Below are 18,338 nucleotides of genomic sequence, written 5' to 3'. Positions count from 1 at the left end.
GACTGCTTCTGAAATGGTCCTGGTGTAATTTACCGTATTTTTTGGACCACAAGGCTCACCGGTTTATAAGGTGCACTGTCAATGAACGGGTCTGTTTTCATACATAAGGCGCATTAAGCGAAACAAAACAGTCAGATAAGTCAAACTTTACTCAACTCATTCTTCTTGCTTCCTCCAATTCCGTATCATTCATTCTTTAATGTTGAATTCTCTCACAGATGCTCTATTCCCGTGTCGTTGCAGTATATTAATGACTAACCTCGTATTATTGATGGATTATCTCAGTTGTTCTCCTGACTGAACTTTTATCGAGTAGAAAAAAGTTAGCGTTCATCCTACAGCTTCACTGTGTTTATGTTATGCAAACATAAACACATAGCTGTGTCGCTAGCGATCACAGAGCACATAATTATATACCAGTTAGCCTAACTTCAGTAACACTACAAACGTCACTTCTGTTTAGTTTTCTCTCTTCATTTATGTTGGAAGTGATAGCAGAGCTGTACGTTTGAATTTTTCCAGAAATCTCTCAGTCAGAACATGGTATATCATGATTAGGTGGAAACTAGCGAGCTAACTTCCTGCTAACTTCTAACTCTAATAAATTTTGTTTTCATGGATGCCTGGATGTACAACTTAATTGTTACACCTGGTAAAGCAGTCACACTGATCATTTTATTAAAGATGAAAGAATTTAGATCGTTTTTAACTCTCAGTGATGCCGCAGTGTTTGTTTGACTTTGGGACCTGAAGCGGAGTTTGGTCTCGGATTACTCCGTGAGGCTCCTGACTACGGTAGCCGTAATGCTCCGACAATGTACAAACCTTTTGCGTGAGAAGAGCCTGGACCACCTGATTAGCCACCTGAAAGAGACGAGAAGGAACAATGTGTTTAAAAAAGTTTGGTCATTATTTTAAGAGTTGAACTTTGTGACTTTGAGATGCAAAGAGATTGTAAAACGACCGAGAATAAAGTTCAAAAATGAGGATTTAGAGGCGTGGACGGTGCCGTGAGGACAAACTGACATGGCGTTGCATCAGAGTCGGGCTCGTTGAAACCACACAGCTGTTGCCCGCGGTTACTGCATGTCTGACCACAGAAAATATACACATGGTTAATGTTGATGTCCTAACTTTTTCATTCTGTATTCTGTGTGAATTTCTGCAGGAAGAAGAAAAAGTTCAGCTCAGTTGTATGGATTGATTTTTAAAAAAAGAAGAAGAAGACTAATCTGAAACGCTTTCTTTCCTGCTTATTTTGATTTCTGAAGTGGAGGCATACAATATATCTTGGCACTGGAATAATAAGTATGTTTTGATTCTTTTGTATGTGGGCCACAAAATTATTTCCCTCCACCTCTTTCATCTTTCTATCAAAACGCCTTGCCTCAGCTCATTCAGATGATGACAGGAAACCATCTCAATGCCCCCCCCCCCCCCCCCCCCCCCCAAAAAAAAGAAAAAAAATCATCTGCATAATGAGACTGAAAAGCAGCAGAAGCGGTGGCGGTAGCAGAGAAATTAATCCCACAGCAGAAACTCTGAAATATCTGTCCTCAGCCAGATTCTCATGGGCAGCAATCTCCATGGTACCAAGCCCATTAGCGAAGGCTGCTAAAAAACTAAAGTGGCACTGTCGTGGTGGCTGGAGAGAGATGCAGGAAAAGATGGAGAGACTTTCAAAGTGCTGTCAGAGGGAAGGAGTGCAGTTAGACAGCCTCGTGTTAGAGGTGAGAGTCCGTGCTCCTGAACGCCGAGACTCACTTCTTCATATCGCCAGGAGCTCTGCTGTCTGTCTACTTCAATTAAAGATCTGGGCATCCCTCTGTAGACTCCACCAGTGCTCATAATAAACAAAGTGTGTTTGTGCGTCTCCTGCTGTAGCTACAATCACAAGACTGTCGGAGTCCTGAGAAGTAGACAGCACTGTGTGGACATTTTAGTTTTTTGATTGCTTGTTTTTTTTTTTGGGGGGGGGGGGGGTAATTCATCTTACACTCCAAGAAATAATCCTCTCTACATTCATTTACCTTTTGGATGGTTGGAATTGGAAAGGTTGTTGATGTGAAAACAACATGTAAATTACCACAGTGAGCTGCATCCAGAGTATATACAGGGCATCCACAGCATTAGGACAAACTCAGGCCTCGGTCACACACACCTGTTCAGAAAAATGGTATCCCCTGATTGGTTGGAGAGTGGTTGCTGGGCATTGCTAGGTGAAATTGGTTGCAAACAGGTACGTGGTGCTGCGAGAAAAACTTCCTTGGAATTTCTTTGATCACTAGCAGGTTGCTGGGTTTAGCTGCAACAGTTTGGCTGGAAGATGCTGACTTGTCTGCAAACACTGGATAGTCAGGCAGTGCTTGCAGATAAGCTGATTAACCTGCAGGTGACGCAGGGCAATCACAAGGAGGTTTTTCTTAACTTGCTTTCCACCAAGGGAGGCCCCTTTAAAGTTTACATATATCTAACTGAGTCCGAGATTGATGTCTTGGGTTTTTTGCAGTTTCTCTGAGCGTTACATTGTTCCGACCTTGGTGATAAATTAGTTGGGACGTTCAGTCCTAGGAAGACTGGCAGCTGTCCTGATGTTTTCCACTCATGAACAATCCTTCTCACTGGAGAATGATGGACTTCAAATTGTTTGGAAAGAACCTTATAACCCTTTGCAGAACTGATTGGGCATCACTGCTGATGTCTGTCGTCCTCAGCATTCTGCTACCATACACCTACTTCTGCATTTTGGCTTGATTACTGTTCAATAAATGACTCTGTGTCATATGTCATGTGCTTTTGTTCATCTCAGGTTGTTTTTATTTCATTTTTAGACCTGATAAGAATTACAGATGAGTTTCATTATGTCTTTTATGACTTTGTCTGTCTATGGACAGTCCAGTACAGTCTATGGATGCAGCCTGCTTATCAAGCTAGCCAGCATTAGATGTCGTAACTAAACGTGTAACGGTGTAAACTTCTGTTTTTTATGTGCAGTCTTTTTAGGGTTTTATGAGGACTGACTCACTGTAGGTTGGTACTGTATACCAGCTAAATTTTTCAGACCCTAAAAATGCCATTTACTGGAGAATGACCATTTTTGGTGGTACAAATCAGTGCAAATATAAGCCTTAATTATAAGCCTTATAAGCCTTAATTATTAATGAAAAATAAAAGTGTGATTTCATTGTAAATACATGCTGTATATCTTCTGCAGTGTGGGAGCACTCACCTCATCCAAACAGCGTTCGTACTGCTTCCTCTGGTTATCGTTTTCCATCGACAGAGCCGAGTTTTCTGCCTGCAGACACAAAACGCACGCATGCAAACTGCATTAATAATTTCTGAACGCACTCATATAAATAAGAAAATAAACAAAAATATGTAGGATAGAAAATGTGATTAATTATAGAACTATGAGAAACGTTAAAGGTCTTGATGCTGTTTTCTCTGGATGGAGGTGAGTTGTCTATCTAGACAGTACTCTCCCTGAAGCACTTGGATTTGTTGGTTTCACTGGAGAGAGATGGTCGTAAATGAACGATGCCTTAAATTTCAGGCATCCCAACTTAATCCTGCAGACCCTCACTGTGTCTGCGAGGCTGACCTGAGGTACCTCAGCTATAATTCAATTACTGACAGAGGTTCAGGCCCGACACCATTCTGGGAACTCAGCGGGCGACTTTCTACACAAGTGATTATTCTTGTAAATCTGAAAGGCCAGGCCACCTGAGCTGGCTTGTTTTCACTTAGTGTTGTGGGCAACTCCTCGGAACAACAAGTTCACAGAAGATCACAGAAATGGCTGATCACAGGAATGAACAGAGTTCAAAGAAGAACTCGCCCCACACAGATCAACACCACCTGTATCCCTGTGCAGCAGGCAGAGGTAAACAACACAGTATTTCAGCAGCTGAAATGATGCTGATTACTGGCTTCAGGCGTGAGGAAACGGTTTACTTGACTCTTAAAATGAGAACTTTGGAGATTTAAATGTGGGTTAGGTAGCTTTGTCATGTTTTAAACCCTCATTTTCTATTGAAGTCTAAACTGACTAACTTAATAAATAAGACATCCCCCGACTCTTTTGGAAGAGGACTGAGGTCACATTGACCTTTTGTCCTTCACATAGACTGTTAGAGGGATCTGTGACTTTCTGCTCCAAGTGCCTAAATTCCCCGTTTGGTTAAAGCATCTACAGGAAGCCACGCCGGCTAAAGTCAACTTAGAAATGAAGTCCACCCGTCAGACTCGCTGGTCACACCTGGTTTAAAGAACAAGATGGCGATGGACAAAACATCTTGAAGCTTCATAACCACTGAGTGGCATCTTTCATACTGTCTATGAATCCAAGCTAGCCAGCTCTAACTTAGCATCTGTCTGGCATTGGCTGCTGTGTCTTGTGCAGCTTGGCTGTGTCAGTGTGTGTCTTTGTCCTGTCTTCCTCCTCTCGCTCCTAACTGGTCACAGCAGTTGGCCACCCCTCCCTGAGCCTGGTTCATCCAGAGCTTTCTTCCTGTTAAAAGGGAGTTTTTCCTTCCCACTGTCCCCAAGTGCTTGCTCATAGAGGGTCATTTGATTATTGGGGTTTGCTCTATCTTATTGAAGGTTTTTTTTATATATATATAATGCAAAGCACCTTGAGATAAGATAGATAAGATAAGATACCTTTATTAGTCCCACGAGTGGGAAATTTCATGTCTGGGCAACTGGGCAACTGTTATTGTGATTTGGCACTATATAAATGAACTGAACTGGACTGAATTGTCATTATACTGATACTTGTGTAAAGATATACAAAGAGGTGTTTACAAAGGTTATAAAGCTAGTTATGTAGCTATTTGGTGGTTACGTGTTTTGATATTTACATGTTTACATGTTTGAATGTTTAGACATGCATGTTCAAACATGTAATAAGTATGTGTTATATCTACCTGGTTGTTTTCCCTGTTTTGATCTGAGTATAAGATTTCCTGGCTTCTGAGAGGCCAGTGAATTATTCATGAGGGCGGCACACAGGAAGTGTGGGTTGTTGTTGCTGTGTGCTGAGAGTAACGCGGCTGCTAAAAAGTTATCCGTCTCCATCTTGCTGTTCCTAATTATTCAGAGAGATTCCGAACCATCTAGTGAACCCTCACGTTACACTTGCATGAAGTATATCTGCTGGTATCGCAGTACATACAGTCCTATGCATGTCTTATAGTGTTTGCAAATACAAGCTGTGCGTTTGTGCGTGTGCAAGTTCTGGTACTGTACTTTGAGTCTTTCAGCCTGTTATGTTATGAGTTCACACTTGCTCTTGCAGTTGCATTACACCATCTTTACAAATGAGCCTGATGGATTAATGTGTCAATGTGTAGATTGCAAGTAAAAAAAAAAGTTTATAGGTGTCAATCAATCTGGCTTGAAATAAATTGTTTTTGCATCTGCGAAACATATTAAACCCCCACAAAGTGATCCTGCATGTACAGATAAATCACTTGCAAAGCTGTAAATGTTTGGCAGCGCGCTTACAGTCGGGCTCCCTCGTCCTTGTTTGTGCACCGTTAACTTGTTCGATCTGCAGAAACCATCACATCAATCAGTGTTTCAGACTTAACTGTCAACTTTCACTGAAAACTCAGACTTGGTGGAGGAGCTGAGCAGTTCAGCAGTTCCCCTCAGTTAGAAGAAAGTCCGTTCACTCTGTTTTTATTATTTATATTCTCACTTTTTGGAGGTTTTCAAAGCAAATATTTTACTTTCTGTGGCGGACTATGTGGAAGGTGCCCAAGTGTGCCATAATGACTGGAAAGTAGTTTGAACCTAAATTGAAAACTCTCTAATGTGCATCTCTCTCTCACTCTTCAGTTTGACATTAAAGTTTAATTACAATGTGGATAAAATAAAGGCAGCCACCATGAAGAAGCAACAGCGTGAAAGCCACAAAAACACACTCCGAATCATCCATTTAGGGTCATCAGAGTAGGCAGGAAAATTGATGCAATTTAAGGTGTTCTTTTATTTTTAAAAAACCCTCATTAATGACAAACTCGTTATACAGGCTTTGACCAGGTTATTACCAAGGAAAATTAACTTTCACTAAAATATCACTGCAAATCATGCATGGACTGATGCCGGAAATCACTAAACTCATGCTGGATGCAAAATTAGACACACATACTGTACAGTGCTATGAAAAAGTATCCACCAGCATCCTGACTTCTTATTCTTTTGCATATTTGTCACACTTACATGTTTCAGATCACCAAACAAATGTTTATGCCATGCAAAGATTACTTGACTTAATAAAGAAAGCAGTTTAATTTGTTAAAGGAAATAAATTATCCAAACTGTGTGAAAAAGTAATCGCCCCCCTTGTTGGCCTCTATTAGCTGGTTGGGGCACCCTTGGGAGCAAAAACTGTAATCAAGCATTTAATATAACTGGCAACAAGTCTTTCACATCACTGTGGAGGAATTTTTTGCCTGATCTTCTTTGCAGAATTGTTTTATTTCAGCCTCGACCTACATCTGAGGTTTTTCAAGCTCAATTCTTATTTACCTCCAGGGTTTGACTTGGCCACTCAAATTTTGGTTTCAGGCAGACTTCCTGTTTTGTTTCAGATGATTGTCCTGCCTCATAGGCTAAGAGCAGCTGAGCTTCAAGGCAGGAATTTATGGCTGGACGTTCTCCTTCAGAAGAATCATGAATTCAGTAAAAGGCAGAATTCATGGTTCCATCAATTACGGCAAGTCATCCTGAAGCAGCAAAGCAGCCGCAGACCATTACACTACCGCCACCATGTCTGACTGCTGGTATGAGGTTTGAGTCCCATTACAATCCAGATGTAATGGGACTCAAACCTTCCAAAAAGTTAAGCTTTTTCTTGTCAGTCCACAGAATATTTTCTGAAAGTCTTTGGGATCATCAGGATGGTTTTTCCCAAATGTGAGATGAGCCTTTGTGTTATTTATGGTCAGCAGTGATTTTTGTCTTGAACTCTCCCATGGATTCCATTTTTGCAGAGTCTCTTTCTTATTGTTGAATCATGAATTCTGACCTTAACTGAGACATGATAAACCTATGGTTCTTTAATGTTGTTCTGGGTTCTTTTGTGACCTTGACCTCCTGACTCGTTGATGTGCTCTTGGAATAATTTTAGTCAGCCAGTTACTCCTGTGGCCACTTCACCACCAGTCCAAGTTTTCTTCATTTGTAGATAATGGCTCCCACCGTAGTGCAAGGGAATCCAACGACTAAGAAATGGTTTTATAACCCTTACCATACTGATAGATGTGTTGCTTTTTCAGATCTTTTTGCCTATTTCAATTTGTCAGACAGCTTCTGTTTAAGTCATTTCTTGATACAACAGGTTTAAAAAAAATTTAAAACTTTGAAAACTGTTAAATTTTAAAAAAGAAAGAAATGTATGATCAGTAACCCCATTAAAAAGAAGAATTTGTATCCCTGAAGCAGCAGCAGATTAAATTTCATGAGTATTTCATGGACTGCTGTGAGACTGTGTTGAACAGCCAACAGAACAACACAAGCAAAGCCGAGTGAATTCACTCTTTTTTTTTCTCTGTTTTTCTTCTGTGAGGCTTTTCAGTGGATATAAGCTCCATCAATAATGGCTGCCCGAGATCTCAGCAGATGGCGAGTCCTATGACCTATTCAGCAGGGAAGATGTAACGGGGGGGGGGGGGGTGCATACTGTACATTCACTGGAACACTGACTCCAAATGTTAACTACCCTGGCAGCCTTTTAATTATCACCTCCTGGATATGAATAACTCCTTTGTCTTCTGCAGTTTCTGTGCCCTTAGGACCGCGCTTCAACATAATAGAGCCTCTTTTGTTGTCCTATTCAAAGATGGACAGAGGCCTTACAAAACACGATGTGTGTGCTTGTTTTTCTTCTGCTTTGCTCACTGTTTAAAAAAAATGAAAGCACCATACAGACTTGGATGCTCTGAGCAACATATAATGGCTGTTAATTATCATTTGCAAGCAATTCAATTTACCCCTTAACATCCACCAGGTTACTGGCAAACCATGTAGGGGTAGGGTTATGCCTGCACATTGTCCACATGCTAAAAAAGCATAGTTTCAGAAACTAGAAGATTTATGTGTTAATTTAAAGTCTCGTACATGCCATTGGACAACAAGATTTCCTTCTGAATATGCGAAATAACTGAAAATGCCATACAAAAATGTGACCCTAAATCTAAATCTGAACAGGTAACGTGTAACCTAGTTAATGTAGGGTTCCCATGGGTCATTAAAAAGTCTTAAATTTTGAAATGAAAGGAAATTTTTTAAATAGGTTTTAAATTGGTTAAAAATATTGCTACTGACTATAATTTCTATATATTAGTAAATCCGTATCAAATAAATTTATTTTAGGGTGTAATTACATGGTCTGTAACACTAGGGGGTGCTATACTACTAAAATAGTTCTACTATTACACAATAACCCAGTCGCACTAGAGTAAAAATAGGATGGCAACCACCCTACGACAAGGAAAACTAGATGGTTGATAGTTCAGCACGCTCAAACTCATCATTCTATTACAAGGTGATAGCAAGTTTGCTGGGCTCCCACACTGCAGCAGATTTGTCACTATCGGGAAGAATCTGTGGTTCTGGCTGTAAGTAGTGATTTTATATTTAATGGTAATTTCTTTGGATGTGATTGGACAACAGATTTGCAAAAGATGAAAACAGATAAGTGACAGATAACTGACCAATTTTTCACAGTTAATAATTTATTATCACAAACAAATTGCATGTAATTGCCAGCCTGACAGAACGAACGCATCTTATTGCCATTCGGACTCACCAAAGTCACTGTGAAGATGGCGGCTGACTGTGACTGGTTGCAATACTGGTCTTGTCTTCAAAGCAGCCATTTCAGAGGCAATGAGATCGCAGCTTTGGTAATTCTGGTTGTGCTTCAATTTCCAACCACTGTTTCATCTTGTTTTTATCTGTGAAAACCGCTATTGGTAAAACTCTGGATTTTGTAAAGATCAACAAAACTATTATTTATAACACAAGAAAACCAACGATGCCACTTTTGTCTTTAACTTTATTTATCAGCAGTGCTCATACAAGGACTTAAAAACCTTCAACAATCACAGAGAAACTGAACTGTTTCCATTATTGTCCACAGGCTCTGTGGTGTCCCACATAATGACCCACCCAAACGGTTTACAACACCTAGTTTTAATTGTTTTCAATTAACTATGCACCACCCATCAAATTTAACTTCTTCAGCTCCAGCTGAATATATATAGCACATATATAAATGTGACTTACCTACCAAAATAAAAAAATGTAGCGCCATTATCAAATGGCTTTCCTAAAACAGGAAAATAAGATGAACTAATGCTAATTTTAGGGCCAGCAGCTGCTGGGTATGACAGAAACCCTGCTGACAATTACTGAAAATCCTAAATTCAAGTGACTTTTTCACATTACTTGTGTTTTCTGCCCAGAAGTCAGAAATCCAAAGAAATTAACTTCAGTGTCATGTGAATCTCGTGGTTGCTTTGTTTTATGTTCTATATAATTTAAAGGAGAAATGGATCTGGGTTCTTATGGCGTAAGGTCTTAAGAAGCATTGCTTTCGTTTTCTTTTAATAATGGTGCAGGAACTCTGTGTTAAGAGGCTGACTTGAATAACATAGACATTTAAAAACTATGTGTTTAATGCTCCCTGCTTCTGGGAGATTTGAGTTTTTCTTCTGATTTCTTTAATAATGTAAAGCACCCTAGGCTTCGGCTAACACTTTTACATTTCATCACCACATAATGTTGTCTGACACCTTGTGAATGGCATCTTGAAGCTATAACAGCACAATCTGCTTACCTGCTGTTGACCTCACTGTTTTTGAGAGTGGGAAAAACTAACACATAGTTTATATTCTTAACCGGTCACGGTGAAAGCATTAGGGGTGGCCTACAACCACATAATTTTGCAACCATTAACACCTACTCAATAACCCTTCCTACATAAAGATACAGCAGTCAGAGTTATGTTCATCCAATGCCACCTGTTTATTTCTAACCATCAAATGTAATATGTTTAATTAAACATATTTCTCAGTCTGACATGGTGAAAGTGAAAAGTTGTGGACGAAGCCTAAGAACTGGACCGTGCAATCCACTTTATTACCTCGAGCGCTCTGAGCCGCTCCAACAGGGGATTGCTGTCCTTTGAATTGTCCTCTAAACCGCCGTCGCCACCACCGGCCTCGGGCGAGGTGGACATCTCTGTTGTTGGTGTGGCAGATGTGGGACCCTCCAGACTGTCCTGTTGCTTCCACATTTCCTCCAGGAGTTTGTCCTGGAAAGCAGAGAGCATATCAAACATGCATGCCTTGGAGTCACAAAGAGATGAAAACTAAATGCTCCATATTCCATAAAGCTCCAGTTATAAGAGCAATAAATCTTGATGAGCTGCACACTGAGAGCTGCAGCCACTGCATAAATAAAGCTGCTCTGCTTCACTTCAAAGATTTATTAAACTTCTATTATTTATGCTAAAATGTGCCAGCTAGTGCTCTAGGCTACTGGATTATGTAGACATTAAAAAGAAGAGGCTCCAAAATGGAGTCTTGGGGAACTCCATACCATTTATCTACACTTAAATTAGACCCACTGTGCTTTTTCCTTTTTGATTGTCTCATATTACCTGTAACTGGGATGGATTTTCATATTAAACATGGCTAAGGTTTAAAATAATAAGGTCAAAGAATGTAGACGTAATCCCTGTGAGACAAAAGCTCAGACGGCACACTGCTCTAAACATTCAGTTTCACACATTTTTTTTCCAATCTTGGCCCTCTATGATGTCATAGAGATGAGATATCTCTATTATGGTCATTTAAGGCACACAGCTTTGGCTATGGGCACAGAAACTCCACCCACATATTGTTTGCGAGTGGCAGCCAATAAGAATAAAGTTGGCATAAAGGGGGAGGGGCTATGGCACTTTTTCTGTGTGCTGTGGACTTTTGTCGACACATGAACGGCATTTTGGACACTGAAAACTGAGCTTTTCACAAACTCCTGCCACAGTGAAGATTTTCAAAGACTCAGTTTCTGCATTTAGACACAAACAAAGTCAGCATCAAAGGTGTGCACCTTTGGGATGCTAGTTTAGCTCAGTGGGTGAGCAGGTATGCCACATGACCACAGTTTGTGCCTTCCATCTCTCTCTCCACTTTCTTCACCACAAATGTGCCCCTAAAAAATAGTCTCCAAAAAAAGGGCTTTTATCTCCTCTTTTCATGTCAGAATGTGTTATTGTATGTGGACTGGACTGGTCAACGTTTCTTCAAGGTTAGAGTTATATTACCTCCTGTTGCTTTGACATGCTCTTGACAACACTTAAGATGGTTTTTCTGTTTTACTATTTTATTATTATTATGGTATGAATCAGAATACTTTATCGATCCCAGAGAAAATTATGTAATGTAAGGATTATTCTGAACTGTGAATCATGCAAAGCTACTCTAGGAAAGTCAGGAATAAGAACATGTTAGTAGTAAACAGTCCCTATTCTTTAGATGGTATTAGAACAGATTTAGCAGTGAAATAAGTAGCACTTAGCCTTTTTCCCAGTCATGGATCAAGCATAGTCTTAGACTAAATGAAAACTTTCAATTAAACTTCAACTGGGAAAAGTATTTAGTCTGAGATTAGTGATAATCCATGTCAGAGAAAATAATTCCCACACTTTCAGTGGATATAAGTTAAGACCTTAAAAAGAGCTGAGCTGCCTCTGTGATGTTCTCATCATTTTACTGATACTCAGTTAAAGAGTAAATGGAGTTTACAACATAGAATATAAAAGTACTGTATGTAGATGTTTGGAGACAGTGGCAGGAAGCAGAGCTGAAGATGCTCAGACTTTCACTGGGATTGACCAGGATGGACAAGTTTGAAATAGATACATCAGAGAGACTCTTTGGTTTTGAGGATTTGGAAAGAAATTTAGAGAGTCAAAGCTGAGATGGTTTGTAGACGTGCAGAGGAGGGATAAAGGATATACTGAACAAAGGATGTTGAATATGGGTCTGACAGGGAGGAGGAAAAGAGGAAGACCTCAGAGGAGGTTCATGGATGTAGTGAAGGAGGGCATGCAGGGGATGCTGTGACACAAAAAGATCCTAGAAATACTGTGGTGACTACTAAAGTGAGCGCTGAGAGAAGAAGATAACATACAATACATGGAGTATATGTAGCAGTGTAGGACATCCTTTTCTTTTTCCCATCACTGTTTTGGTTGATACACACAGTTCAAGCAATCTAAGCTTCATGCATTTTGCACTCTAATGTGTTTTTTGGAGCATCACTCATAGATGATAAACTGCCTGCACATGAGGCTGGCCCTTAATACAATGATGCATCATCTTTCACTTTGCATTATTAGTATAAAACTGCAGAATACAAACATTAAAAAAAGCTTTGACTCAAACAGGAGAAGATGGATCGAAGTATGAAAAGGACAAGATGGATAACGCTGAGATTCCTAATTATGAGACTTGTTTGCATTTGCTATACGGTTCATTAGCTCCTGTGATTTGCACATTTAGCCACACCAACATTACTCATAAACAACATCAAAGCTGAAGATCTGGAGCATGTGTGACTCTGTGTTCCCACAACACAATAAAATTATTGCATTGTGGGGACTTGGATCTATCTGGAGACACAACGCAGACCCCCGCAAGCTAAACTATTGCATCATTATTGGTAGTACCATAAACACGATATTTTTTCATAAACATAAATATCTAAAAAGACTGTGTGGAAAAAGTATTTTAAATGTATTCATTGATCCCTAGTCATATGCAGTTGCATGGATGGATATTCCCATGCGTACAGCAGGTTTTAAAACTATGCATCATCCCAGCAAAGTGTCCATTATTATATATATTTTTTAATACTCCAGCAAGCACATGAAAATGAACCACATCAACCACCCACTTCTACACAAAGCATAAATGTATTATAAACTTGATTAAAAACAAAAAAGGAATTTTAAAGTGAGATCAATAGTGTATCTAAAAGTAAATCACCCCGTGTATTTCATCTATATAGTAAATGAAAAATATCATCTGTTAATTTATTTTCTTGTTAGAGTTCAAGACATTATTGCAAATAATGTTTGTAATTTGTCTGTTTCACATTATTTCAGATTTTTCTGAAACTTCCATACCCGAAAGAAAGAACTTGTGACTGAAAGTGTGTTGGTACCTTGTATGCTTTCATTAGGTCCAGTGGGTCCACCTTGGGCCCTTCCAGTGAGTCCTGGTTCTGTAGTAGTGTTCGCACCGTCTCCTCCATGCTGTGGTTAGGAAGAAAACAAACCTGTTAAAATATAATCTTCTTAATGAGAGATAAATTAATTGCAATTAAGTGTTGCAGGACATGTAAAAGGCTAATTATTATTGTGGATAATTTATATTTTAGAATACATTTTAACCATAGACATTTTATGGCACAGCTGCTGCTCCTCCACATCAATTTGAGCCAGCTGAAGTGGTTCAAGCGCTGCCCGGAACCCCCCAGCCCTCATCCTGGAGGAGACCCAGTGAAAACTAGAGAGATTATACCTCTATGGCTCTCAATTGACTTGGTTTCTTTCCAGAAGTGCTCAAGGAGGCTGCTGAACAGAGGGAGTAAGGTTATATCCCTGCTAGCAGCTCTGTGAAACTCATGACTTAAAATCTAATCTCAGTTTAATGGGAAATAGTTTTTATATCTTGTTCCCTATTACCATTTTCTATGTTATCCTGCTATCACTGGTTAGAATCAGGGAGCATTGGCCTCTGTGGGCAACTCAGTCTCTGCAGTGCTGTTAAAAAAAACCCTAACTTCTCTGAGATATACATGAGGTGCATTTTGGTGTCTGGGATACAGCTAGACTTTTCAGCCGCTGACACCAAATACCATTTGTTGTGGTGTTTTACATTTTTCACACATGATCGCCAAAAAAGGGCCTAAAGTTTCCCTTTCTCACATGTAGCACAGAGCAGGAAACGCTTCAGACTCTTCTCACAACTGGAAATACTGGACACGGGCACAGGCGGCAACATTATTGATGCCCACCTAAGCCTGCACCTTTCTCACAATGGGGACATGCGTAGAAAAATCCAAGACCCTGGTGAAAGGTTAGGTTTAAGCCTCAAAAATACTTGTTTAGGTTCAGGAAAACATGAAGGTTTAGTTTAAAATGCACAATTTTGCAACATTAACCTCTTCATGTTGAAAAATTGCACTACTCTGAATCAACTGCATTTACATGTGACAACAAGAATTCCTAACCAAGCATCCATTTCATCTAAGTCATTGAACCCGCTCCAGGCAGTGGATTAACCAATAAGACAACTGTTTAGTAACCAAAATTTTCTTAACACATCTCACAGAAACTTGAAGGAAAGTCAGAGACTGATCACTGGATTCATCATCTGGGTACCAGGAAAACTTTAAAAGAACCCAACTGGACCAAAGTGATGGGCCACCTCACTGACAGTAAATGGTAAATGGACTGGTTCTTATATAGTACTGTTAAATTTTACTGGAGTACTCTAAGCATTCACACCCATTCATACCAGCAGTGTTTTTCTGTCTTTTCTATGTGCTTTCTAGCTAATATTCACACAAGGCTTAGTGTCTTGCCCGAGTATACTTTGGCATTCAGACTGGAGCAGCTGTGGATCAAACAACCAATCTTAATCTCTGATTATTAGATGACCTGCTGTACCCCTTAACTCATAATGCCAATACAGCTTATAAAAACAATTTCATTAACACATTTCGGAGACAGACATACTGGAAAAATATAGTTGTTATTACTTTTTGTTCATTCATATATTAAAACTAACCTCAGACTAAGACTCCATCCTCTGTTTAAATTTTGATAATGGGGTTACACCTTAACATTTGGGTCACTGACCAAATTCTCCTTAATCTAAAAGTTAATGATAAGGCAGATAGCGAGTAGAGACATTAACATGTCTGCAATACAATGTAACTTTTCCAGGCTGCTGGACAAAGTAATGAAGTTCACTAATTGGAAGCAAAGGTGTAGAACAGGGAATATGAAGCTGTTACCAGTTGATCTTTAATAGAACATCTCCACACTTTATAATTTATATGTTGGCTGCATGAGAATTTGACATAAGTTGCATAAGCTGCCACTGAGAGGACAGTTTTCCACAACTAATAACAAGACATAATTTTTTAGGTCCTCTACAATATAACATGATGTTAACTTCAAAAAACACAAAAAAAAGAGAGTATGTTATTAGGGCATTGCTACACAGTTGTAAACACAATTAGTCATTAGGTTTTTCCACTTAGCATTAGCTACTAACTTTCCATTGCAAAGCTAGTGTCCAATTATGGTTCCATCAATCTTGAAAAAACAAAACAAAACACAAGATTGTGCTACAATATAGATTTTCTGCATAATGGATTTTGTTTCCCCCTGTTAATTAAGGTAGATATCCAGCACTTGCATTAGCTACTCTCTCAAATGTCTGCTAATTCCTCTTAAAAAAAAAACCCTACTATATACAGTTGTTTCCTGATTAAAAAATAAATGTCAGATAGCATGTCTTTTGGATTAGTTAATTTTCTTTCCACTTGTTTTTTCTCTTGTTATTTGCTACAGTAACTTTATCTAGCAACACCTCAGTGGTACCCTCTTATACAAATACAGTCCTGTCCATCTAAAAATGAAAAACTAAAGCATACTCTAAAGAGTTGGTGTATTAGCAAGCAGCAATAGCTTTGGCTACTGACTTCCTGGTCCATCTTGTCCTATCAGTCATCAGTACTATCCACAGTCAAACAAAGTAAAAAAAAAAAAGGGGGCACTTGAAGGAATCATTTGTCCTAATTAGCACATTTTGTTTTAAGTCTGTTTTTCTAGCCAAGATGAGCATCCGAGCTAATATGACACGTGAGCAAAGAGGCTAATGCTAGCGAACACTAATCAAATTCAAATTCAAATTCAAATTTTATTTGTCACGTACACAGTCATACACAGTACGATATGTAGTGAAATGCTTGGACAACTGCTCGTGACCTAAAGAAAACAAAAAAGGAAAAGGCTATGAATAAGATAGGAAATAAATATGAAAAATTAAAAAGGGTAAATTTAACTAGGAAGGAATAAAATATAAATTAAGGTTAAAAATGAAATAACTGTACAACACAAATTAGAATGAAGGGTAAATTTAACTGGGAGAATAAGATAAAATATATAAATTAAAGTTGAAAATAAAATAACTGTACAACAAAATACACAATATAGAACTATATAAGAATGTATGAAGAAATATAAATAAATATATACACAATAACAGCAGCATATACACAATAACAGCAGCGTGATTAATCCCTAGCTAAAGCCTTGCTCTACTCTCTACCTCCACTTTGTCTTCCTCTCAGTAACAGAAGGAGCTACCTAGCACCAGCCTAAGACAATAACACCCATCTGTTAGGATAGACCTTGATGACTAACCCAGTAGGAGCCTTGACTATCAAGCTCCACACGATTCTACATAGAGCTAATATGGCGCTGACCAAAAGGCTGAGGCTTCAGAAACAGGAATCTACATACCAATGGGTAAAATCTTTTACATTATGTTTTTTATTTTAGATGAAGTGACATATCTTATCTTCTATCTTATCTTATATCTGGTGGTGTAGCTGTTTTACAAAACTCACTAGTTTGGGGAAAACAAAGGTTCTTAAAGAGCTTTTTGGCTGGTAGCAGCTGACTCATGTGAATCATGAGAGTATCCACAGGCAGGACAAATTAACAATCAATTACTGATTTTCTTTAATGTTTGATTTTATTTCAAGCCATCCATAAAAGCGCTGCTGACATTTCTTCAAAGGGCTTCAGCTATATTTGTGTAGCTTTTGACTGTTATTTTTGTAATTATTTTCCCCTGGAGCTATGTATGCTTGATGGACGCTGACCATGCCTCCGTAATGTCGTACGCAGTGACATTTTGCCCTGTCACTTCCAGGCCAGCCTTTCCCTCTGTTAGATGTGTGCGGCACAGCCATTAGCGCCGGCTGCCGACTGTGAGCACTTCATTGGCATTGCTCTCTTCAGTCACTGCCACTGACCTGAAACAAGCTCAGCTAAAATGAAAACAGCGGGTGGGATGGTGGTGGGAGGGGATGATACTGAATTCGAGCAATCTTTGAGTTTAAAACCCAGAAAAATGCATTTTAATCTGGATACATGCGGTCTGAGAGGCCAGATGTAAAATGCAGATTCCACTGTATGTTGCTCAACAGCTTCAGCAGACCATCAGTGCTGTAAAGTGTTGGGGGTTAAAATCCTGCCGGTACTACCCACACTGCACTTGTGGTGCTTTAAGTGAAGCACTTTGGATCTTACTGCATCCACCAAATGGAAAATTCAATGAAACATTAAATTCATGAACAACCACACGATGAATGCTCTCTGCAAAATCGACCGTGCTATGAAGCTAAACGCTGCAGTTTGAATGAGTTTGTATAATGACACATGATTATTCTTTTAAAACAAATGGAGTGCTTTTGCTAGGACATCTTATATATATGTACGGTAGTGACTTCCTGGTCATACACGAGTACATTCTGAGGAAGAAATTATTTTTTTACTTTGACATTTTGACAATTATAGATAGTCAGCTAATTCTTTTCACAAAGATATACTGATGTCCTTTGACTATGATTAAACTTAAAGTTCATATTTAAGGAGAAATAAAGTTCAGATCATGTTTCCTAGGGGCTTGTCGATTGGGAAAGACTGGGACTGTTGTGGAGGGTCACACAAATAAGCTAAACTCAGCCTTCCACAACAGTCCCAGCCTGTCATGTGACCACTTAGGAAAATTAATAATCTTCCTGAAACTTGGCTTGTGGACTTGTGTATAAAAGATGGATGAAGATGTCATCCTTTGGTGGTTTTGGACTCGGTATGCTGTCCTGTCAACATGTTAGTTTTTATCTTTCTTAATGGAACTTTTTATAACTGTAATGAGACACTTTTGTGTTATATATTTACATTTTTTATGTGTATTTATTTGAGTTTATTTGAGCTTTTCTTTACTTTTAAGATATTTTCTTAGTGTTTGTGTTTACATCTTTAGTCGCTTTAACACAGGAATTTCCCAAATTTATCTTATCTTCCATTGATTTTCTATGACTTTTCCATTTCATGGAACTGGCGCCTTTCCCAGCTGTCATAGGGCAAGAGGTTGCCAGTCTGTCACTAGCTTGTCAAGGCTCCAGTATTTTCTGTTTTGGTTTATCTTATATAATTAAAAGTGACA

The 18,338-nt window shown here is 39.0% G+C and overlaps 1 protein-coding gene across 6 annotated transcripts in view; it reads right to left on the bottom strand.

The window, feature by feature from the left end:
• LOC113007765 (nck-associated protein 5-like) overlaps nt 1–18,338 on the bottom strand; it is a 139,912-nt gene that overhangs the window by 94,906 nt on the left and 26,668 nt on the right. For all 6 annotated transcript variants that reach the window (XM_026144673.1, XM_026144674.1, XM_026144675.1 and 3 more), the window contains exons 3-6: nt 13,249–13,339; nt 10,160–10,330; nt 3,230–3,298; nt 826–864 (exon numbers count right to left, since the gene is read on the bottom strand). In XM_026144673.1, coding sequence (XP_026000458.1) covers nt 826–864; nt 3,230–3,298; nt 10,160–10,330; nt 13,249–13,339 — 370 coding nt within the window. The remainder of the gene's footprint in view (nt 1–825; nt 865–3,229; nt 3,299–10,159; nt 10,331–13,248; nt 13,340–18,338) is intronic.

This window comes from Astatotilapia calliptera, chromosome 16 (assembly GCF_900246225.1).
Source record: "Astatotilapia calliptera chromosome 16, fAstCal1.2, whole genome shotgun sequence".
In the NCBI taxonomy this organism is placed as follows: domain Eukaryota; kingdom Metazoa; phylum Chordata; class Actinopteri; order Cichliformes; family Cichlidae; genus Astatotilapia; species Astatotilapia calliptera.
Note: the sequence above shows the minus strand (reverse complement) of the source record. Positions and strands in the feature narration are given on the sequence as shown.